This window comes from Siniperca chuatsi, linkage group LG16 (genome assembly GCF_020085105.1).
Source record: "Siniperca chuatsi isolate FFG_IHB_CAS linkage group LG16, ASM2008510v1, whole genome shotgun sequence".
NCBI classification, from domain to species: domain Eukaryota; kingdom Metazoa; phylum Chordata; class Actinopteri; order Centrarchiformes; family Sinipercidae; genus Siniperca; species Siniperca chuatsi.
The window spans coordinates 20,971,775-20,995,683 of record NC_058057.1 but is presented as its reverse complement, the minus strand read 5'-3'; the positions used below and the strand labels follow the sequence as shown (position 1 = coordinate 20,995,683).

The 23,909-nt window shown below is 39.4% G+C and overlaps 2 protein-coding genes across 3 annotated transcripts; both read right to left on the bottom strand.

The window, feature by feature from the left end:
- Window positions 1-2,865: 2,865 nt before the first annotated feature.
- gpr176 (G protein-coupled receptor 176) lies at window positions 2,866-18,358 on the bottom strand. The gene is made up of 3 exons (XM_044169694.1): window positions 17,069-18,358; window positions 9,893-10,145; window positions 2,866-5,804 (listed from the first exon to the last, which is right to left on the bottom strand). Exons 1-3 carry the CDS (start codon window positions 17,295-17,297, stop codon window positions 4,568-4,570), a joined length of 1,719 nt encoding a protein of 572 aa, XP_044025629.1. The 5' UTR covers window positions 17,298-18,358; the 3' UTR covers window positions 2,866-4,567.
- A 137-nt stretch (window positions 18,359-18,495) lies between these two features.
- acot20 (acyl-CoA thioesterase 20) lies at window positions 18,496-23,309 on the bottom strand. Of its 2 annotated transcripts, none has more exons than XM_044169695.1 (4): window positions 23,167-23,309; window positions 21,737-22,291; window positions 21,413-21,615; window positions 18,496-20,682 (listed from the first exon to the last, which is right to left on the bottom strand). In XM_044169695.1, exons 2-4 carry the CDS (start codon window positions 22,191-22,193, stop codon window positions 20,092-20,094), a joined length of 1,251 nt encoding a protein of 416 aa, XP_044025630.1. In that variant the 5' UTR covers window positions 22,194-22,291; window positions 23,167-23,309; the 3' UTR covers window positions 18,496-20,091. The 2 variants fall into 2 exon arrangements, with proteins under 2 accessions (XP_044025630.1, XP_044025631.1); XM_044169696.1 differs by lacking the exon at window positions 23,167-23,309 and adding an exon at window positions 23,030-23,159.
- Between the last annotated feature and the right edge of the window lie 600 nt (window positions 23,310-23,909).

Below are 23,909 nucleotides of genomic sequence, written 5' to 3'. Positions count from 1 at the left end.
GGTGAACTGACCCTTTAAATCAGCTTACCTGTTACGTCTCCTTGCTGTCATTGCACTGTGCGCCCCTTCTCCTCTTCACCAGGAACACTGCCATCTGATCGCCTATATGGCTTCCCAATGGGCGATCTGAATCTTAAACTAATTTTACTAATGGGGACAATGCCAAAGTTTTAAAAAAAATATTTAAAAACTGCCTTTTGCTCACCTTTGGTGTCTTTGCTGATTAAACTGTGGTTCCGAGTAAGAATAATGGACTTCATTTTGTTTTGAAGATAATGGAATTTAGTTTTAAATTTAATTTGTTACTGTAAACTGACTAAATATAAGGAGAAAGCTGTCACAAAACTGGACCCTGAATGGCCAAGAGTAGCATCTCTTCTAATTCAAATGAGAAACATCAACATACTGAGTGAAGTCATTCCAGTTCAAATGCGGACTGGATGGATTTGCATAATGCTTTAGCGTAAAAAAAAACAATTAAAAACAAATCCAGTGTGATGCATTTCCACAGGTTAGTCTGAAACAGCGGTGAAAAAAGGAATATTTAAATATGCAATAACTCTTATCTAATTTAGCAGCTCAAAAATAAAAGTAAAGAGTAGTTAAGAGAATGCATTTGCTATCAAAAATAAAATATAAGTCATATTATACAGAGCCTTTTAAAGCCTTTTTGTGCATTAAATCCTTATGTTGTTATTTATCACGGGACAATTTGTGCATGTCACTGTGAATTTCCATCCTTTAGCTCTTGTGTGTGGTGAGGTGACTGCTTCTATTGAAAACACCAGTGAATTGATTGTGTCCACTGCACCAGTAATACTATGCCATTTTCCACAGCGGACTATCCATGAAGATCAAGACTGGGGGTAAAAAACAACAACAGTGACGATACCTCTGACGACAATTCCTGCTTAGGTTACAATAAACCAAAGCTGATAACAAACACAGACTTTGTTCTCCTGCTTCTGTTACTCAAAATCTCCTCATGTGCTCCTTCTTACACCGCAAAGAAGATTAAAGCCTACTTTTACACATTTTTACAGTCTGGATTGCAGCAGCTATAATTTGCTATAATTTAAAATGTTGTAACCATGATTTCTTCTGCGGCTTGTGTGAACGAATTAGATGAGGAGAGACTGTTAATAAAAAAGCTAATAAAAGATGGTTTTAGAGCAACTCTGACAACCTGAATTGGGAGTTTTATTGCTAACATGCTGCTGAACGTCCAAACCCAGTGGTTGTGCTGTTGACAGAATACATTAGAGCTTTTGCGTTTAGACAGTAAGTCTCTGATTGCTTATTAACACATCTAGACGTTCACTAGCCCACCAGTTGCAACAACAAAATCCTTGAAAACAGACAAAAACCACTGCTTTCTCTGAAAAGTCACTGGAGAAAACATTATACCTATTGGAGTTTTACTGCCCATGTACAGTGGTTGTGTAAGGACCCGGAGTCTTTTATACTTGGCGTATTATGTACTGTAGGTTATCGCTGTAAAAGTGGCAAACATGTGCAATAGAACATACAAATGGAGCACATATTGTACTTTTTCTCCACTTTTTTTGGTCAACAGCATTGAAGTATATTTAAACAATAATTACTTTGAGAAAACAATATCACTACACGGCCCATTTAGTAGCTGTTCTGGAGCTTTCAATCTGCTAAATTTTTTGATTTGAACAACTACAATTCCGTGACAACTGGGCCGACTCCATCTGCTGATGAAGATCATATGATGTGATCAAAAGCTCCAGAAGAGCTACTACATTGACCTTGTGGTGAGAGTGACTGCTCTTTCCAAAGTCAAGGAAACTCAGTGATGATTTTGTTCAACATTGGCCTCTAATGGTAATTCAAGAAATTTCAGGCTCCTTTAAAGCTGGAGTGCGTAACTTTTGTCTCCCCCTTCTGGCTGTGAGAGTAATTACATAAACACTGTCAACGCATGCTTATGATGTATGCCTACAGTGAGCTCGCCCCAGGCTCGTGCTCAGAAATAGTTACAAAAATACAGAGACGTTTCCACAGTTCCAAGACAATAATCCATTATTTAGGTAGAGTAAATGTAATAGCTACTCCAAATATTTTACCAACCTGTCCAAGAGCAGTAACGTGACATCTGTGTCTGCTCTCAGTCCCGTCTCTCAGCGCTCTCCAACAAGGAAAAGCTAAAGCTAAGCCAATGGTTGTCCGTGTTTGTCCTCGCCGTTGATCGCTTTCTTTTTTTGACAGTAATCCTTCCTCTGAACGCTGAGTTTCTTTTTTATCTGGAGCATCAGATACTTTTCTTGGACGTTTCTTAGGTTTTACTCCTAGTTGCTGTAGCCTACTCCGTCGCTACCGGTTGCTCCAGAGCTATGTAGAGAGAGAGCCGTTCAATTTGAATAAAGTGGCTTTATTGGCGTGAGTTCATACAATACAACGTTGCCAAAGCATATTTACACAAACTATACAATCATAATAAACAATGCTCAATAATAAACATTCTCTCCAATGGACCTTTTTTATTTTTTACAGCAATAGCGGATCGTGGAGCTCTTTACATGGGTTGCTCCACGCTTCTGCTGTGGCGAACCAATCCTTGCTGGTTGGCATAAAACGCGGCATTACCAGTGCACCAGCGCGGGAATGTCGCCACAGACACCAGATTTAAAAATTCAGTATACTGCAAAATACAGAGAGATTTACCTGGCGGTGATAGGCTTAATCAGCCTTGTGTGAACTCGTTTGGTAAGGGCTTGAATGTAACAGACGTTTTTATGTAAAAGTCCCGCACTCTATCTTTAAAGCCCATGAAAATTTTGTTTAAATTCTCTGTAATATTCATGACTAATAAGAAACAAAGTTAAAGTTTGGGCGGGGGAAAGCATCAGTTATTATTTTTAAAACAAGAGTTTAACACGTAAAAAACTAATTTATCAGGACTGTGTGGGTGTGGTGTGATCAGATTTGACTGACAGTGCTGGCAACATAAGCAAACAACCCACCAACGGTCATTGCATTTTCAATTCAAATGTTGCTTAATTCTGATTGGTGCACAAAAATACATGCGATCACCCTTTTCCAACTGAGCCAACTGACGCTTTGAATTACCAGCAGCATTTTGGGCTCAGTATTTGTTCAGTGCTGTATATCTACCACAGCAGCTACTGTATTCAGCAATAACTGTCCTAATGCAGTCATTACCAAAGCAGACGTATAAGAATAAACATATTACTCATCTCTTTCCTGCTTTTAAGTTGTAGCAATGGATACTGTTTCCAGTCAGGCGTGACTGCACAATATTGCCTGATAACAGCATGGGTAGGATGCAGCATAGATTCAGGTTCTTTGTGGACATAGCAGGGGATTGTGGGTAGCCCTGAAGGGAGTTACGGCTTGACAAATATTTGAAGTGCAGCCTGGCTCTGTTTACCTCAGCCAAAGCTTCAGGTTGAGGCTGCTACTATTGAATTATGCATCACAAAGAAGACAGAGCCAACAATGTCAGAGTCAGAGAAATTTAAAATTGAAAACCATTTTACAGAGCTTCTGATGATACAAAAATGTTTTCGCTCTTATTTGCTTTATTTTACAATCATTTGAATGAGCCATTGATTTTCAGGAAACCTGGTAAAAATCAATAAAATTGATCTAAGGGGACTAAAAGATCCCGACCTGGATGATTTGATGCACTTTGTGTTCCAGAAAACAATTCTGAACACATAGTTAAACTCTTAAAATTTCACATTTGTATAACATGTATTTGCATACTGTACATCTGCATTTTTCATCTTATCAGATCCACTTACATTTAAAATACAAATGACAACAACAGCTACCACATTAGAAGAATTGTGAATATTCCAAAAGTGAGACTTGAGAAAAAAAGGCCAGCAAAGAGCGAGTTAATCCCAAATATTGAAGTAAACCTGGTCAAACATGGTTACAAAAAACAGTCCCACAAAGGGTAAAGTGAAAGGACTGAAAATGAGATGTGTTCATTTACAGAGTGCAATCACAGCATAACCATTTTACAAAATGTTTTGTTAGGAGGTTCAATATCCTGGTTTGATTATTTGCTATGGAAATATATTAGTTGCTGTCAGTGCATCTCTCTGGATAATTGGATTTGTACAATGTTCATTTAACTACTGATGCCAGTTGTAATTAAAAAAGGGAGATTCCACAAGGAATCTGCCTTCTCAATCATGTAGACATTGAAGGAGTCCTTAATCATGGAATTGGGTCTGTCCAAGTCGTAGTGCAGTTGGACTGAGCAGACACATTTCTCAGAGCATTGTAAATATTTGATATCAAATTGATTTTTGTCCAATAACAAAGCTGCAGTGCCTCAGGCGTCTACCTTTTGCGCAGTAAAGTGTAAAACCTGGACTTCTACAATGGCTATTACTGCATCTGAGAATTTTTTTTTTTTTAAAGGTGAAAAGGTTTAAATGAACCAAAATCCATCTCACGGAGCAGCTTGACACATCGATATCCTGCCAAGACTTTGTCAACCCAAGAGGCCTACCCTGTAAATGAGTTGTGTCCATTGTTGCAGATCAGTGCCAGCAGGAACAGTTCATGCGTCCACAGTGGGGATGGTGCTGACCTTGTTGTTCCTGCTGATTCTCCGTTCAGGCCGGGGCCTGGGCAGTTTGGTCTGGATCAGCTCCTCAGGTGTGTTACCCAGTGGAGGCAGCAGCCTCTTCTTGCTGTTCCTGGTCTCTGGTAACCACTGAGGTGGCAGCTCGAAGGGTCCAAAACCAAACTGTGTGGAGTCATCAGCTTCTGTAGGTGTAGCTGGTGCCACCTGAGATGAAGAGGCATAAGCACATGTGTGGACCGGAGAGGCCCGGAGTGCTATGATTGAAGGAGGGCAATCCTTGGTGATGACTAGCCCTCCCCCTGTCCCCTGCAGAGGGTCCTTTTTGGTGATCACCTCCCCTCTGAGGCTCCCCAGTCTTGACACTCCCTTGTGGTCCTCTGTAGGCCCAGAGCAGCCTCCTGATCCTTGAGAAGGGATCTCATTCTCTACATCCTCTTCTTCCTCTTCTTCCTCAGAGGGCCTGAAGATCTGCTGCTGACCAATGTTAAACATCTCCAGAAGCTGGCTCCCAGAGCGGCCGGCTGTCTCCAGTCCCACCGGCTCCCCGATCACACCCTCTGCTCCTATAGAGGCCAGACCCCCGGTGCTGACCACGTTACGGCGGCTGTAACGTCTGTGAATCCTGGCCAGCAGGTCCATCCAACTATGACGCGCTGAGCGGTTTACAGTCAGAAACAAAAGTGGGTTGGTGAGCAGGGACACCTTGGGTAGCCAGAGGGCTGTTAGATAAAGTGAGATGGGTAGCTCTTTAGTGTCTGCCAAAATGGTGCGATAAACCACCAAGACCCCATAGGGGGCGCTGCAGGCTGAGAAAGCCAGCACCACAGCCAGCAGAGAGGCGTGTAGCTCAGCCTCTCTCTGGGACACATACGGGATGGAGATGCTGTTCTGGGGAGTCCGCAGCGCTGCGATTATCACCTTCTTCTTCTGGCTGGCGCTGAGCGCTCTGCGGATCAGCAGCATGAAGAGGAAGACCAGAGCAAGAGGGAGGATGACCGTGGTGACGTTGTAAATCAACACGTACACCATGTGGCCCAGGGAGCGGGCGTGGTCATCTGAGCAGGACGAGGTGACGTACACATCCGTCACATTGGTCACAGCAAACACAGGGAGGCTCGCCACCACCGCGTGGACCCAGATATAGATGACCAGATCTCGGGATCTTGCATCTGAGATCTTCCTCTCTAACGGGTACAGCACAGAGTAGTATCTAGACACAAAAATGGCAAATAATTTCAGCATAAATACTTACATATAGGCCTTTTTCGAGGAAGACATTTTGACATGCCGCAGTAGGTCAAGCCCAGGAGTAAAATAAAATGAATGATGTCTGAATTTCATTTAGCTGTTTCAGTTTCAGGGTCCTGGTATTGTACATGCTGGATCACTGTCATGGCTTACTGGGACACTAGAAAACTGAGCCATTGTTTCATGTTATTAGTAAGCCACGTCCTTTTCTTTCTATGACAAGTCAAAATTTCTGCTGTTAAAAAGGCCTATTGTCTGACTAGAGTGTTGCCTGAATGCAGTCGTGCTGATACGGCTTATGAAAATCTCTCTTGATGATTTACATGAAAAAACGAATAAACCGAGTGGAAATTAAAAGTGAATGCACCAAAAATACCCACATCAATAACAGAAGCTGAAGTATCTGAAAATAGATTTCCAGTATTTTAAGTGGTTAGTTAATCAAGTTAAGTAAAACTGAAACTATGACCCTCTCACCAAAGTAGAGCTTCAAGTGGTTTTGCTGGAAAGACAGTACAAACCCACCCATTCATGCACCCATTATATAAGCTGAAATACTGATGGAAAGAGGTGCAGTTGCTTTTTAGTATAATCTGTAGACACCAAATTTATCTTGCAGCCTCTTAACACATTTATGGTGATTACTGTATCACAGGGGCTTATTATTTGTCACTGCTAGTTTGTGAGGTATTTTTCTATAAAGAATAAAAAATGTTTAATAAATGCTTATGTAAAATACATTACAGGAAACTGGACAAATATGAGTTGAGAAAACACATTTTTATTAAATAGTAGCTAATGTGAATGTGCTAATAACAACCAAACTCATAATCAATCAAAAAAAACAAACAAAAGGTATCTCTAATAATATTGTCTTTGTCGACTGAATTGGGCTTCTGAAATTATGCTATAACCCTAAAAATGACAACATAAACATGTTAAAAAATAGGGGGGAAGAAAAAGTGTGCATATTTAACGCTCATAATTTCATTGGAATGGAATGAAAGGATTTTCTCTACATTTATCTGTGGTGTACTACCTTATGCAGAGGTTGAAATCACGTAGGTGTTTTTTAATGCACACCCACAAACTAGATCTCCTCATATCTGTATCACAGATAATAGTATGTAGATTGTCTCTCATCCTATTTCTGTCTCTAAATAATAAGCAAAACAAATCGCATGAAGGACTTGCTTATTTCCCTGGATTGTCTCTTCATCACCACATGCTAGGGTATGAGTGTGTGTAAACATGAGCCTATAACTGCTGCAGTCTCAGCCTGCCTGTATATCCACAGCCTCGATGGTTGCCCTCCTTGAGAATAAATTATTCATCGGTTTGATAGCTTCCTGACTGTATTAGTTGCTATGGAGGCAATATAATCTTTGTAGCAGTGAAACTAAGGCTGAGATGAGGCTGCAACAATACAGGATCTGCAATCTGACTGCAATCACCATAAGAAAATAAATTAAACCCACACTTAAATTTGTTGTGCTCAGTGTGGTTATGCTGACTCGATGAAGTCCTGCGTGGTTTATAAATTTTGGAGAATGAGGCTTAATAGTGAAGCAATGTCAGTCATCTTTTGTGAAACTGTCTACTGTATAGCTAGTGCAGTTATCCAAAAATTGTTTGGGTTTTTTTGCACCGATATAATATCTAGCGTCTGATACATTTTGAGGAAACTGCAGAATTTTCATACATGCATGTATGATATAAATGCATATATGAATTAAATGTCCAGAATTAGGTGCTCTTAACTTATGCAGCAGGCAAACAACAGGAATTGCATGTATGCTAACGTTACTTTTTTATGCTAACGGGATAGTGCTAAATTTGTGTAGCCTGGGTTAGTGTTATCACTGCTAGCCTATTAGCTGCCAGAGCTGACAAATGTCTACTAAAGTCTGCCATGTGGTAGAAATGTTTATTGCAAGGATGAGTGCCACATACAATTTTACCTCTAAACAGTAATTTCACTGGTTTATAGCAAGTTGCTTTACTTCTAAATACTGAAAATGAAAATGTCCATAGGCCTATATGCTAATGTTATCTATTCAGTGTCTGTCACCATTCACTTTTATTTAACCTCCTCTGTCGGCAGTGTTGTGTATGAACGCGCTCAAGTTTGGTGATCTGAACATGTATGTTTACAACTAAGGAACGTGAATGTGAGCATCGTTCACTCCTGCAAGAGTTAACGGCATGCCAGTGTTTTGGGTCACAAATTTTTGAAACGACACATCGAACTGAAGCTTCCGACCAGCATTTGGAAAAATCTGCGAGTGAATGATGATCACAAGAAATCATTAACAAAGGGTAACACCACGATGCTAGAGAAATTAATGTGAACTAGTTCATTTTAATCTGTGTGAACTGAACTTTGAGCTAGCTCTTGTTAAGTGTGAGCTTGCACAACACTGTCGGAGTAAAGACTGCTCCACAAAAGAGTAATGGTTTGCAGACAGTTATGAGACAGTAGTCGATGGTACAAATACATTTTTTTAAATAAACTGTGTGAACTTATTGTCAGTGACAGAGGTAGCATGATAACTGACAGTTAGCAAGCTTGCTATAGCTTGGAGAGCTTTCCTTTCCTTTCAATAACTCTTTATTTAATGAAAATGAGGTAGACAAAATGTCAGGGGGGAGTAAACATAGAAAGAGGCTAAGAGAGCTATTGTGACTGACTAGAGCTAGCATGTTCCCGGCTGGCTAGCGTGTTAGCAGTTAGCTCGTAGTTACAGTGGCAGTACAGTTAGCCAGCTAGCCCTGCCAGTAGTCACTATGTCACCAAGCTTCTAAAACCAAATATGTTTAACAGAGTGCTTGCTTTATTATTCGTAATGGGGGCATAATATTTAAAAAAGATATCTTTAATTTGGGTTTTTTATTATAGACAGGCGGATATTGTTATTACTAGTAGCAGAAGCAGGAACAGACATGGCAGTAAATAGCAGCAAGCAGGGCTGTAGCTACCATCATGGTCATGTCCTCAGTACTACTTCTCTTTACTTGCTGAGTTTACATTCTATGATTTCACATAGATTCTGATCTTTTTTAGATTAAATATTAAGTTTTAGGCAAGAAACATATTAAAAAGGCTTTAAATATTTAGACAATTTCCCAGGGAGATGCAATTTACAGAAAATGTAATTAAACAGTTAAATTAATAAACAAAATGTTCAATTTTGTGATTTTTCTTTTAAATACCCAGAACATTTTATGAGTTTGGTTGGTGGCTAAACATTTCTTTTTATCACTGTGTTTCTAAACTCCTGATTACAACTGGCAATAGAAGTGGCAACAGTGCTTGTAGAATTACTATTTTAATACAAAATATACAAAATACAAAAATGCTGTTTAAGAAATATTTAAAGTGACTAAGAAAGATACAAATCACAAAAAACAAAACAATTACTTTTAAAAAGTGGTGTGTGTGTGAGACCTATGTAGGCAGCAGCAGCCATCTCAGGCTGCTTTTAGCTGCAGCGTTTAGCACTGCAGGGAGGCCGCTCAGCATGACATAAACATGCTCCATTGATCGCGGCCCCCCAACCCCTCTCGTCCACGCCACAGGGTGTAGATGGAGATTGAAAAAGACTTTCTTCCCTACAAAAAAAAACAATCTTCCAGAGTTTAGCCCCAGTTTGATGTTGCTCCATTTGTGCAGTGTAGATGTTTGTGCTTCCATTTTCAGGAAGAGAATTACTCCAGCTAATTCGGCCTAGCAATGTATTGATAAACTGATCAGAGAATCGATTTACACCATCCACTTCTCTTAAGTGGTACTTTCAAATCTCGTGAAGTAAGTGGGAGGTACTCACTAGCCTTTTTCAAACACATATTTTAAAGTCAGTGGTTCTGGCTGCAGAGCTGAGGTGAGCAAAAAACAAAACATCACTCTTGTCCTACTCAGGGACAGAGTGCTCTTTTGGTTTTGTAAGAGATGGATTTTAATTTCAAGTGCAAGCCACAATTATCTATCACTAAAAAACTATGTGCATAAATTGGTAAGTATTTTATGTCAAACATGTTTTCTGAACTGACCTGTCGAGTGCGATGGCACTGAAACTGAGCACAGTGACCGAGCAGAAGAGTTTGTGGAGGAACTTGATGGCCTTGCAGAGCAGCAGAGTGTGAAGCCACCAGCAGCAGCGAGGGCTGGCTCCGAGCGCCATATCGAAGGGAACGCACACCAGGCCGGCACAGATACCCGAGCATGCCAGGTTCTTGATAAATCTGTTGGTCACTGATTTAAAGACATTCGTGCAGCAGGTGCACCACAACACTGTGGCATTTCCTGTGGGGAGGAGGAAAGAGGTGCAGAGCTTTAGAATGAGATCAAACACACAGTTTGTCTTCTGATTTCCAAACCTTAGTAGAAGAATTTAATTTGTTGCATCTTTTGTGTTTGTCCAGTTTTTCTTCTTCTTTTTACCTAACTTACATAACCTTTAACATGCCACATAAACTCAAAAGTATCATATTTGGACATAGTAACCTCCAGGATGGCACGCAACCACAGAGAAAGGCAGAGCAGCTCAGAATGCTGTTTGCCCTTGGTTTATATTGAGGTTTTCCAAAGATAAGGGAATGCTGGCTTAAATGTTAATGTATCTCATTAAAAGTAACATTTAGGGTTGATTCGTTTTTAATTAATTTTTCACTTGTAACCAACCATGTAAAAGGACCAAAGTCTACATTTTCAGAAATATTAATGCCATTATTTTTGCCACCTGAATTCTACTGTCATTGTTGTCACCTGTACAACTGAATGGAACTAAAGGAAGAAACCCTTTAAAGTTGGAGGAAACCACTCTGAACATTATTGTGAATGCTAAACTAAAATATTTTAAAAGATTGAGGCTCCGACTCGTTCTGTATCCTCTTCTCATGCTTGTTTTGGTTTCCTTCCTCCAATTTCCTCCCACAGTCCAGAAAGAAAATAGTTGGGTCACCTGGAGTATCTAAATTGTGCATTGGTATGAAAGAAGGGTGACTATCTCTCTAATCTATGTGAGTTAGCACAGATGGATGGAGGATTTATCCACCATGTCTTCCTGACTTCAAGCACAGAGACTGTGATTGAATAAATTAAGGATTTAAAAGGATTGCATGGACCAAGGAGTAAGAAGTAAAGATTTAACCATATACTTAACAACGCATTGGTTCCAAGCTCCTCATTTTACATCTTTCACCATCAATGAATTGACCTGTGAACTGGCGCATTTAGGCATTACATTTTTAAGGCCAAACCTAACCAACTACTTAACATTTTTGCGTGACAAAGCACAGCAAAACAACCAAGATAATGCATGTTCAGTGTGGCTTAAAATTCAAACTCCGTAGTAATCAATAATACAAAAATTCAAGGACATTTGGAATTCATCACTCATTTTTCTCTGCTCGTTGCAAGAGGACCTTGTTTATATTGTGAACAGTGGTGATCAGTATCTTCTTGCTGCAGGAAACGCAACAAGTTTTGGACACATGGCCATATCAAATCCAGACTGCAGACAGTTTGAACAGATTTACTCCTTTAAAAAGTACTTTCGGGTGAAAAAACTTGAAACTGTACATGAGAGAGAGTTTGTACTGCAAAGACCTGATGGCAGGGCCCAGGTATCTCTTCATAGAAAGGCCTTCCACTCTGCTTCACCAAATCCCATCTAAATATGTTTTAAAAAGCCAGATAAGGATTATTCTGTCTTAAATAGTGGTTTTGTGAAGACTGATCCGTAACGGTTTAAAGAACATTGTAAGAAATGTTTGATTATGTGCTTTATTTTTACACACAAGTAATCAATATAATTTTTAAAAACTACTGCAGATAGAAATCATAAGGAGCTCTTTGCAGGGTGAAAACATCTATTTAATCTAAACTGAGTGAGACACGATCGGGAGCAGGGAAACTATGGCATTTTTATGTTAAGATCCTTCCATAATTTTAAGCCATGACACAGTAATGATAGTTAATTAGGTTTAAAAAGGTGAACTTTATACTCCCTGTGGCTGACTGATGTCAGGTCACACAGGGACACGTGTGATACCAGCCTCTCCAAATGTAATTACCCACAGAGTGTTAGCTGTGCTCTCATTGTCAGAAACAGAGCAAGATGTTCTCTGGTGAGGAACCTAAGGTTATTTGTGTCTGATGTCTAGAAACAGTCCGCAGTCAGCCTGAGAAAATCAAATACTTATCATCAATTGATGTGCAAGAAAAAATATGGTTATGGCCTAAAAATACAAATGAAATGGTCCTAAAAGAAACTATGCACTATAAAAGCAAGGTTAGATTTAAAAATCAATTATCGTGGATTAGGTCGTTGAAATTTGCCCTGAAAGGTTTAGATGGAGCTGGAAGAAGCTGTTTTTAAAGGAACATGGTGTGCTTTACTGCTGGTTTCTAACTGTGCAGGATTTCAGCAACACACTGTGTTACAGAGCGGCACACAGGGGTAGTATTTCGGGGAAACCCTAATGTAGCGGTAATTAATGATCGGCCTCTGCATTCTGTGAAGCTGACAGCACAAATACTCATTGTCTAGAATGCAGCATTACATAAAACAGGATGTTTACAGCAAATCCTACATGTACAATTCTACTATATTGATATTTTATCTTCTGTTTATTGTGGCTGATGATTAAGGCGATGATAAGCTGAGGTCTCAGCCAACAACTTTTCAAGAGAAGAATAAAAGCAATGAGAGGTAAAGGGATGAGAAGAAGGCAACACACCCTCCAAACTAAATGACAAAATAGGTCCTTTGTTACTGCCTTACAAAACAACCCATTAGTGTTTTCTGATCTGGCACTCATATTGTCAGCACAACATCGTTTTCCACTGCCCTTCCAAAACCGTTACAAATGACTGTTACAGAAAAAAACTAACTTAGTTGTCACCTCCTGCTTCCAGTTGTTATGCTAAGCTAAGCTAATCACATGCTGGCTCGAGCTTCATGTTTACCATACAAATATATTGATCTTATTTTCTAATTCTCGGAAAGAAAGTGAATAAGTATATAAGTATATATATTAATTATTTATAAATTATACATTTTCACTGTACATTCTGGTGGTTCATGGGTAAAGCTCATTGGACAAAAGTGATAAATAACTGTTTTGTAATTGTTTTGTTTTGTAATTATTCAAAATACACAGTTAGCAACATGGTCTAATACTTGAACAACAAAACAGGTTGTTTGTCAGTGAACTGCAACACAAGCAGTATGAGCATTAGTGTGAAATTACTGTTTCATGCAGATGAAACCAAACATAGATGACTTAGCTTTTAAACACCACTGATTTGCCGCAGGTCAGTCATTACAAACTCCGAACTTTGTTCAAACCCATAAACCTTTATTTTAAATTCTAGTGGAGATCCCAAAGGTTCCAAAGATGCCAAATATGTCAGGCCAAAATAGGGGGAAATGTACTGTTTATAAAGTTTCTGTCTTCATTTTGAATATTTCACTCGGTGTAATCATCCTATCGCTTCAGTGATGATCTGGAACAAGCCAGTACAGAATATACTACACTAAACTCTCAGTCAGTGTGGAATAAGATGAACCTTAAAGCTAATTGTGGGGTAAAAGGTTAGAAAACTTTATAATATGAGATTAACACCAATACAAAATACACATACTAACAACACTGCCAACCATCCATATCACTGCTCCAGTTGAATGAGCACTGGTTGTTGCCAGTGTGAGACCTTTTATGTGAGTGTGTAGTTTAAATGACATGAAGTCCCATTTTCCTTTTACCTCTAAGCATGTCTGTGAGCCACAGACAAGGAAATTAAGTTATAAGGACATCCATGAAGCATTTATTTATAACCCATAACTTCATCATATATCAAACATGTACGAAACATGAACTATAATCTATCTAATGCATCATATGCTATTTGATCTGTAGAGATATTAACGTATGTGAACCCTGACCTCATTTATCAAAGGTGTATCGCAGATTTGGACACCTCAGATACTTTGGCTATGGACATTTAACAAGAGAATTGCTGGCTTCGTTCAGTCACGCATTCAGATTTCCTTTTGGAGATGGAAAGAAATTAAACCTACATGATGGAAGCAACTTGTCTTGTGCACCCCTGATAATAAGTGCTCTATGAATATCAAAAAAGATGTATCCTGGCTTTTATCATGGTACAAAAACCTTTTTGATGTTTTGATGAGAGTTGAGGACACATATTTTTGAAAATCTAAACCTCAAAGACAGCCCTCTGGACCATCATCACTTTTATTATTCATTGTTTTATTCTCTGGGTTATTTATGTATTCATAGTCAGGTCGAGAGTTGCCTGCTGATGAAATTGCTTTGATTTCATTTTATTTTTTTACTGTATGGGTGGACTGAAACGACTGCAGTCTTCAATCAGCCTTTCGAATAGGCGTTCGAATGGTGGCTGTTCCTAAAACTGATTCAAATATTTGATGCATTTCATCTTTAATGTATTCAGTGACAATACTCTTGCTTTCCATAATAAATGGTCACACTCTATGCAATTGAAAATGTAAAGTTCAAGTTTTAGTTTATTCTCCTGAGACAATTATTTCATTAGCAAAGGGCAACACTTAGTATTAGTATTTTACATACATTTGTAGACCCAATCAGTCTGTGTTGCTGTCTCCTACAGTGTCTTTTTGATGCTGCCACTGGGGGGCGCCAAAATCAGAAGTTTTGATATTCTACACATAGTGGTTTTAACATTTGCTACAAAACACTGAATTCAATATCTAGGTTTCCATCCAAATGTAGCACTTATTTTAACCACATTTCGAGAAAATCTGCAAAAGAAAATGTGAATAAATGCGCGTTTCCATATACTACCGTTATGTGAATATTAGGAGCTGGTTCGTCAATAAAGAGCTGGTGACGCTCCAGCTTCCAGGCGAGTGCCATTAAACCATTGTAGAAGAAGAGGGCCTGACAAGGCGACGCAATTAAATGAACACCAGTCAAACTTCAAACACGATATATAAATATGGCATTTATGTTTGTTTCATGTATTAATTTGAGGAACGTTACAGTCTCATCGCCCTACACAGAGCGGATGTTTTAATTTGCCGCCATTTTTGTCTCTTCAAAGGAACGGTAGCTTGGGTTTCATTCACTAAGTCTGTTTCCACTGCACTTTGTCACAATTTTTTTTTTAATCGATAAACCAACTTTTCCACCCCAGCCAAGCATAAAAACATGCCATTTACTGCATTTCACTTGTTGTTCTCCAGTGGTGCATTCATGTACTGTGGGAACCTCTTCCTGAGGATTTGAGGCTTGCAGAATCAGTGACATTTAAAAAAGCTTTTTATTAACGCTAGCAGTTTTATTTCCAAAGTGTCCAATTGTCCAATTGATTTTATTTGCCTCATTGCAGCCCTGAAATGTTGTAATCCTGGTTTAACCATGTAAAGCACTTATGTAAGAATAATGTGCTGGATTTCTTACTTATTTTCCATTTTTTGGTTCATATAAACAAGGTTGTTTGAAAAGGAAAATAGATGTATTATATGTTTTCTAAGCCATATACACAATATAGAGAGAAAGAGTAGGCATTTTTTAGCCATGCTGCCAAAAGGCCATTTTTTGCAGCCATTCATGTCATGCTTCCCTGCCACATTGCACTGCACAGCAGGAGGTGATATTGAGTCAGAACAATTTGGTAATTTGGTAATTTTTTGCCAGTTGTGGTGTCAGTTTCGCCATATTTCATCATGGTGAACTATTTGTACAAGCTGCACAAAGTCCAGCCTCTCAGTGAGTCCATATAAGCTCTAGCAATCATAGCTGAGTGTGCTTTGTGCAGTGAGGAGATGGATGTTGGATGTTACAGCCATATTTGTGACAAATAACACATTCATTTTATAGGCAGGAGGATTATGTTTCTGGCTGCCGATAAGATGAAGGGGATGTCAAAGCCAGGACTGTGTGAGACTGATGTGCTGGTGCGATCCATCAATTCACACAGCTCCTTCCTCACTTTCATCATCATCAGCAGCCTGTGCTTCTATTGGCACAAGCAGGAATATTTGTCACAGAGCCAGTACAGATTCAGCTTGAAAGAAGCTAAAAATGTGTACGGTAAGTTATTGCTAATATTTGCCAATTTTATGATGAAATATGTAGCTAACACCGGTTTACCATCACAGCCCAGACAAACTTGCCAATGTCTGCTTGGGTTGCCAATCTAAAAATTCACTTTAATGAAAGAAGGCACCAAATACATATCATAAGTTTTGCTTAAATTCATGTTTGCTTCTTGTATGTTTTTGTGTTTGATTAACATTCATGTAATCCTGTTTAACATGCAATATTCAAATTAACCTCAAACTAACATATGAATGCAAAACACACACACACACAGTTAGACAACTCATAGGCACACAATTCAAAACAAGATGACAAGTCCTGGGACTTGGTCTCCAGTTATGTACTGTATGTCATACAGTAACTTATGTTACTCCATAGTGCATCAGCTGTGGTGCTATGGTGTGGTGCATGTCTTCCCTATAATTTCAAAATAACAGAAGGAAGTGGCATTCATTATGATGAAAATGTGGAGGATGTGCACAGAGAGTCTGACAGGATACGCATTAAGGGAGTGTGGGTCAAAATGAGCACACCAACCTGAACATTTTGGGGATGACCAACACTGGGGGTGCATCTTAGCTTTTTTTCAAGTTTAAGTGGCTGTTGGGCAGTGTCGCAATGTTTGCAATTTAACAATGTCATAGTAACATGACCATTGTAACATTCTTTAGTAAAACTAGAGATGTAAAATATGAAAAATAACTTATATACAGTATGTGTTTTGGATGTAAGACCTACAGGCATTGGGCTATTAAGATGAGTAAGATGACCAAAAATGTATACAATCCAATTCGGGGTCTATTATGACAGTGTCCATCTTTTCAGTTACAGAAGACACCCTACTTCCTATTCACCCAACATCTCTTAGGCATTGATGATTAGGCTACTTTTGGAAGACTTGTTTGTTGTTGCAAATGTCCTCAGATAGGCCTATTTTAATTATTCTGGCATAAAGGGCGTCCCCATTGACCCAGATTTAGGAATAGTGAATGTTTTAATCACGCAGTTCCATAGAAAAAGTACAATGTTTTCATGTTTTGCTTCGTCTGTAGGTTATTTTGGGGCCTTTCTGTCAAGTATGCACAATATGTTTATTTGTATGAGGCGACTTACCGAGTAGCGAACTTATTAGGATGAAAACCTGAATGGTGGTGGTGAAGTCCCGGTAGGCTTGCTCTCGGACGAGACGCTGCTGCTCATCCAGCCCGGTCCCCTCGGCAGGTGGGCTGCTGTCCCACCGAGTCGGCGGGCTCGAAGCGTTCAGGAGATCCAGCCTCAGGTTGGCTGCTGTGAAATTGGCTGCACCGTCCCCGACCGTCGCAGCCCGGCTCCCACTATCCATGTCGGCTCACCCCGCGATCCTAACGGTTTTCAAGCAGGCTGGCGGGATGTCAGCAGCCAGCATCGAAGAAGCATTTCTGAACTACTTGTGGGGATGATGGTGATGCCTTGCAAAAAAGGAAGAAATCTGCAAAACACAGCTTCGCCTATGTGCAGAGATGTCAATGGAGATGTAAGACGGACACAGGTAGGGAATGCTTGCAGCTGCCAGTAATGTTTGTCAGTAAATATGTCTGTTAGGAAAAAAACATGGTGTAATAATCATTCATTAAAGCACAGGGAAATGACAAGCCTTGGCTGTGTGTCCCATAATTTCCCAAAGCGGATGCATGGCAGGAATCAGTCAGAGCCACTGAAAGCCGTGCGCAGTGAGGTTGGCTGGATGCTGTACTCTCTGGCATCCAGTGCACCTAAAACCACACCGGGTTGCGAAGTGCCAATTCCGGGAAAAAAGCTTGCAGCACCGAGAACACGCTACCATCACCTCTCGCCGTGCAGAAAAAAAACATTGTGGCTGTCAGACTGTTACTCCTGCCCGCCGCTGCCAATCGTGTGCCTGCAACTGAATATTTCACAGCGTGAGGTGCGAGACTGGAGAGGAGAGCCCCTCCTCTTATTATAGCACCAAGAAACTCCACTGAATCTTGTGAATGACAAGCAGGGGAGGAAGGGGAGCGGGGTTAAATTACACACGGATCTGTGATGCTGTTGGTATAGAAAGATGGTTAAACTTCCTATTGTAGTCATCATCCAAACAGACAAAAATCAGCTATACTTTCAGAAAACACCCTGTATCCAGAGACCCAATTAAAGAATTTAAATGGGCTGAAATTTTATAATAATCAGGAACACTATCATCTATGTCAACCCCATATATGGTTTTCAGATGTACTGTACAATGGTGACCTGACATTACTGTACATGGGGTTTACCCTCAACAACCATGTCTTGCTCCGTCTGCTCTCTCACAGGAGCTTGTCACATTCCTCTTTGGTTTGCTGAAAATACCAAAATAGGAGAGGACATACCTCAGTAAAACAAAGCAGCATTTTATAATTTACACTACGTTTTAATAAATAACAGTGAGTCCATTGTAGTTTCATTTGTATAAGCCAGTGAGGAGATGCTCATATGGACCCATTGTAGAGAAAGATCAATGCATAAAGGCGTAAGAATGAAATAATTACATAATACAAAGATTACTTAGTTCTTTTTTTTTTTAATGTGAACATTTAAATAGAAACACTGTAAAATAAACCTCTCTGGAACAGGACTAGAATTAGTAAATTCCTTCTGAAAACAAAATGAAGTTATGAAATATTAACATGTTTGATAATGCTTATTGTAGTGCTAAATACATTCCCTGTTTTCCACTGACAAGCATTCGTATTTGTTAAATCAGTACAAAACAGACATGTCTGAAATTTTACTTAGGCTAAGAGGATTGGCGCAACAAATGACATGTCTTTTCCTTCATTGTGTGATTTAGAAAGATTTCATGTCCGTGCCAGATTCTATAAAGACTGTGTTCATAAAGGTGGATGTGGTGGGAGAGATGTCATCGTCTTTGTCTCCTAGTTCAGAAGCTGACTCCTTTCTTTGATGGGCTACATTGTTAATACAATCCCTAAGAGGAAATCTTACATCATCAAAGTAAATTCACTTCCCTTTGAAACAGACAACAGCCTTTCATGTAAAAATTCCAAGGTTTTGAACTTTAACATGGGAATAAAACAGTCGGATTAATGTTATTTAAAATATATGCTTTTGTTTCACAATCTTTCATCATGAAAGTTCTCCTCCCGATCTGCTTCACATTATATTGTATGTGACAAAACATCCCTCACATTATGTGCAAGAAACATCCAAGATAACTGTAGGAAGGCTGAGCCGCCACTAGATGCCAACATTTGCACAAATGATAATTCACATTCATGGAGTTTATGCCTGGGAGACTAAGGAGGCATTATAATTACAATCTATATATCATATGGCAAATGTAAGCACAATCACATGCAAAACAATCATATTAATGTTCAACTGTTAGGCTGAAGATGAGACGATAACTCATTTTGTTTCTTGGAATTTTTGTAAAACGATAACACAATGATAATATCGTCACAATATACCATTCAATCAAATATAATATTAAATTATTACCCAGCCCTTTTCCAACCACAAACAAAATAATGAAACTTTTAGCACCAATACAATACACACAGAGGCAAGGAGTGTTATATACAGAGAGCTAAAGTTATTAGTGATTATGTTACTCACTCTGATTTTCTCTTTGGAGCCCAGGTCATTGTCACAGCACACATTTTTGTCATGTCATTGTAGCGAATAGCAAAGATGTAATTAATAGTAATGATGGCTGCATTCCATTTAGATACGTCAGTTCCAGGGTCGTGGTATCGTGCATGCTTGCTCACTGCCTTTGAATGGAGCAGAGACATCATTAACAGTATTAGCTCTACTTGTGATTTTCCTGCTATGACAAGTCAAAATATCTGCTGTGAAAAATAATTATATCTAAATATATACTTCTGCGTCATGTGACTCATGGCACATTAAAGGTTTTGTGAAACAAAGCCACTTGGAACCAAGACATGCTGAGTTTGTTTCAGATATAGAAAAGTCATTAAAACAAAGCTTCAACATACTCATCCAGTATTATTTAATACCCCTTTGAGCCTAATGACTGTTTTTATTCGTTAAGAAACTAAAGGCAAGGCTAAGCATTGCTGAGGACGTCCATTCTGGGATGCTTGATACACTTGATGCAGCATTGCTTGCTAACAAGTACTCTTGTTGTCCAAGTGGCTCTTGAAAAACTCCTGGACTCTTTCCCACAGGTCCAGCTGAGCCTCAGAGTGGGCTTTTGGCTCCCCACCAAACACCACAGCGCTCCCTACTGCTGCATGAAACCCAGAAGGACAATAAGGCATGTGAGGGACTTCCAAAAAGTGTCCAGCTTTAGGATATGTTACCACCTGAAAAGACTCTTTGCCATGATTTCTCAGCGTTGCAGCAGCCTGCTTGGCAAAAACAGCACTGTTCCAGTTGTGGTCATCTTCAGCAACAGCAAACAGGAACTGGCAGCTGGCACGTTCAATTGGAAGCAATGACGCCCTGTTCTTTTCCAAAGAAGGGTCTGATAAGACATCGCGTATATCTACAAGCCCAGAATCTGTGATTTTAACATTCTTCATGACAGGAGGTAGCGGAGTTATAACAATGTCTTTGTAGTGTAAAGGAATCACAGTATTTGCAATGCAGGCATTAATACAGACGGTCGCTGAGATCCCAGAGAGGAAAGATGACATCGACAAAGCCAAACCGCCACTGTGAGAGATTGATATGATGCCAATCCCAGGACCTTTAACCTGCGCAGAGAAGTATTGTGTTAATAATCATGTTTATAATATTTTTTTCAATAAATGGTAAATGGTGCGTGATGGAATATATGGTTCATTAATACATACCAACCTTGCCTCAATTCTAACCGAAAGCAGAGCTTAAACAAACTGAGGTTGCAATTAACTATTATTTTCATTACCTATAAATCTGCCGATTACTATCTCAATTAATCAATTTATTGTTTCATCTAAAAAATGTCCATCACAAATTCCTAAAGCCCAAGATGACATCTTCAAATTTCTTGCTTTCCCTGACAAACCTAAAAGATATTTAGTTTATTGTCACGAGATGAACAAAAACGGCCAATTCTCTGGAATTTGAGAATGTTTGGCATTTTTGCCAATCAGTTCAGAATAGTTGCAAATCAATTACCTGTCCTGTGACTAATAGATTAATCAACTAATCGTTTCAGCTCTTAAATATGCATAATTTGCAAAGGACCTTAAAAAAATCTTTCGTTTCTGTCACAGCCACAGAAAGTAGCCAGTTGATGGCAACACTGACACAGTAAATATAAATAAGGGCCTACCTCGCTGATACTTTCTCACTTTATATGTTATGAATTCAGTGGACAGTTTTCACATTATTCACAATAAGTACAAAAGAAAGTTAAAAACATCACATGAGGGTGAATAAAACAGAGATTCTAATATCCTAATTATGATTATCTTTACTGACTTATTCTTCAATACTAACCTCTGGCTGTCTCCTCAGATATGTAACAGCCTCTTCAAAGTACTCCAAATCCAACTTTTTAGGGTTTTTTGGTAAATCCTGGAAGCCATAATAGGCTAGTGCCAGAACAACATAACCTTTATTTGCCAGGAGGCTGGCTCTGGGCTCAGTCAGACCTCCACCTAATGTGTACAGATCCACTATTCCTGGGAATGGACCCTTTCCTGGAGAAAACAAAAAGAAAATAAAAAGACAGAGGGAAAATTAAGTAGAATACTGAAATCTATCTAATCTCTATGTATCTTTCTCAGCCTCTCATCAACTGACTCACAGTACACAACTAACCTGGTGGTACGAAGAGGACTCCTCGTATTCTTCCCTCTTGCACAGGTACTCTCTTCATCCCCTCTGTCATGTATCCTCTCTCGTTCGTTTCTGAGGCTAAGAGTTCACCAGTATCTCCACTCAGTGCTTCTATCTCCACCAGTGTTGGGGTGAGCACATTCTTCTTCATGAGTTTGCTGTGTGGAGTCTCTGGTGCCATGGTCCAAAACAAACCCATGGGCTCCACTCCGGTGTAACTTCCTCCAAGAGAGGGTGCACGGCAGACATCCACCTGGCCACTTTCATCTGCTTTGTACAGGGCAGAAGCCTTGAAAATCACCCCTCTGTCATCAACTAGTTTCGACCTCAGTTCAACTGGTTTGTGAGGAGCAAGTCCCTCTACTTTTACCTGCACCAGTTTATCAAACAGACAACGAGCGCTGGGGAGAATTTTCAGGCGGATCTGTGAGTAAGCCATTTCACCTGAAGATGGGAGCAGTGACTCACTACAATGGCCTGAATGTCCTTTACCTTTAGTCCAGCTTTTATTTTAGTTCAGCAATGTTGTCACTGCATCTGTCAAGGTAATCAAGAAAAGTTATATTTAGAGTGACCCAGGCACCTAAGCTCCTGAATGCCACATTAACTACCATAATATCTACTTTAGCATATTATCAATAAAGGCATAAACATTCATGAAAATACTGAAATGTATAGAACTTAAGTTGTTTTTCTAACATGCCACCAACCTTGTTTTACATTTTTGGCATTTGACATTAAGGCTACATTGTTTGACATGTTTGCTTGTAAGGAGTTCCTTGAACCTGGGCACAAAGTATTGCAAGTCAAGTCACGAACATGATATATTCTGCATAGAATAAGGCACTGACAGCGCCTATTCCTTTGTTTACAAGGTCAAAAGTAAACTGCATGAAGACACTTAATCATATTACAATTCCACGAAAGAGTCACATGGGTAGCACTTAGGTGTTCAATCTTTTGGCCTTTGGCACGCTTTGGCCTGTCAATGACAACGTGATTGAGCTGTTTCTGTAGGTAACTGAGAAATGCTGTGAAGGTCTTCAGTTGATGGAGAAATACAGTCTAACGTTAACTGGGTGAAAGGTCAAGTAACACACCTCACTATTTTCAATATTAAAAAAATAACCAGCGACGAGTAATTTAACCAAAACATGAAAGCTAACTTTACATTATGAATGTAATAGTTCTGTAATAATTCTTGTAGACATAGCTAGTAGCTTAACTAGCTAGCTAGCTAGCTAACGTTAGTTAGCAAGAAAGTAACTTTGAGACCTTGGTCATCGTTTTTGTTTTTGTTTACCGCCTTTGTTTTGAACAAACTGACTATCCGTAGACTAATTTGGGGTCACACTGTAAAGATATATCAAAATATTATCTCCCACTAGCCAGAAAGTGACTGAATAGCATACCGGTACAACTACGAAGCACTGATGTTCACATAGGATGGACAGTCAACCTCGGAAGCAGCAACCACCAAGTTGGAAGCAACTGGGCGCAACCACTTTGCCAAAGGGGGAGCCGGTTTTAAATCAACTGCCTTCGGTGTTTGTGTATGTAGTCATTGTACCGCTTTGTGTACTCAACGTATGTAAAACAATTATTTAAAATATATCTATCAAATCCAAGGAGAAATGTATGACAGTTCGACAAGGAAAGCAAGGGTTTCATTCCCCCTGTTGAATGTAACTGCCCATATGTTTAGCAGCGAGAATTTAAGTTAGCTACGTCCAAATATGAGATAAAATAAAATTAAGATTGTATTTGTTATATTAATAATTCGTAATTATTTACCAGCAAATATGATCGACGCAGGAACCTATTCGTGTATGTGGGAAGGTGAAGCAGCCACTAGATGTCAGCATTGACACATTAGTATTAACACTTGGGAAAGCTTGAAAGGTTAAGACGCCCTTCCTGTACAAGAGTAACATTTAATTTTGGTCTCCTAACACAGTATATGGCATATGGAGTATGCCCTAGTGTTATCGTGGTGAACACAGTTAGACAAGAGCCGTACATAATAGGAAACTCATTTACACCACATGCTCCCCTATGGAATAGATTATCTGATTGGATGTTGGACCACCTTGCTGCATATATTTTCATATTAATGAGCAAAATGGTAGGACACTGGGCTCAGCTGCTTCTTGTT

Coding starts and splice junctions, on each gene's coding strand:
- gpr176 (XM_044169694.1), bottom strand. CDS start 17,297: ATGGATAGTGGGAGCCGGGCTGCGACGGTCGGGGACGGTGCAGCCAAT. Junction 10,146..17,068: donor CCTAATAAGTTCGCTACTCG/GTAAGTCGCCTC, acceptor TCCTCCCCACAG/GAAATGCCACAGTGTTGTGG. Junction 5,805..9,892: donor AGTGCCATCGCACTCGACAG/GTCAGTTCAGAA, acceptor TTTTGTGTCTAG/ATACTACTCTGTGCTGTACC.
- acot20 (XM_044169695.1), bottom strand. CDS start 22,193: ATGGCTTACTCACAGATCCGCCTGAAAATTCTCCCCAGCGCTCGTTGT. Junction 21,616..21,736: donor AGTCCTCTTCGTACCACCAG/GTTAGTTGTGTA, acceptor TGTTTTCTCCAG/GAAAGGGTCCATTCCCAGGA. Junction 20,683..21,412: donor ATCTGAGGAGACAGCCAGAG/GTTAGTATTGAA, acceptor TTCTCTGCGCAG/GTTAAAGGTCCTGGGATTGG.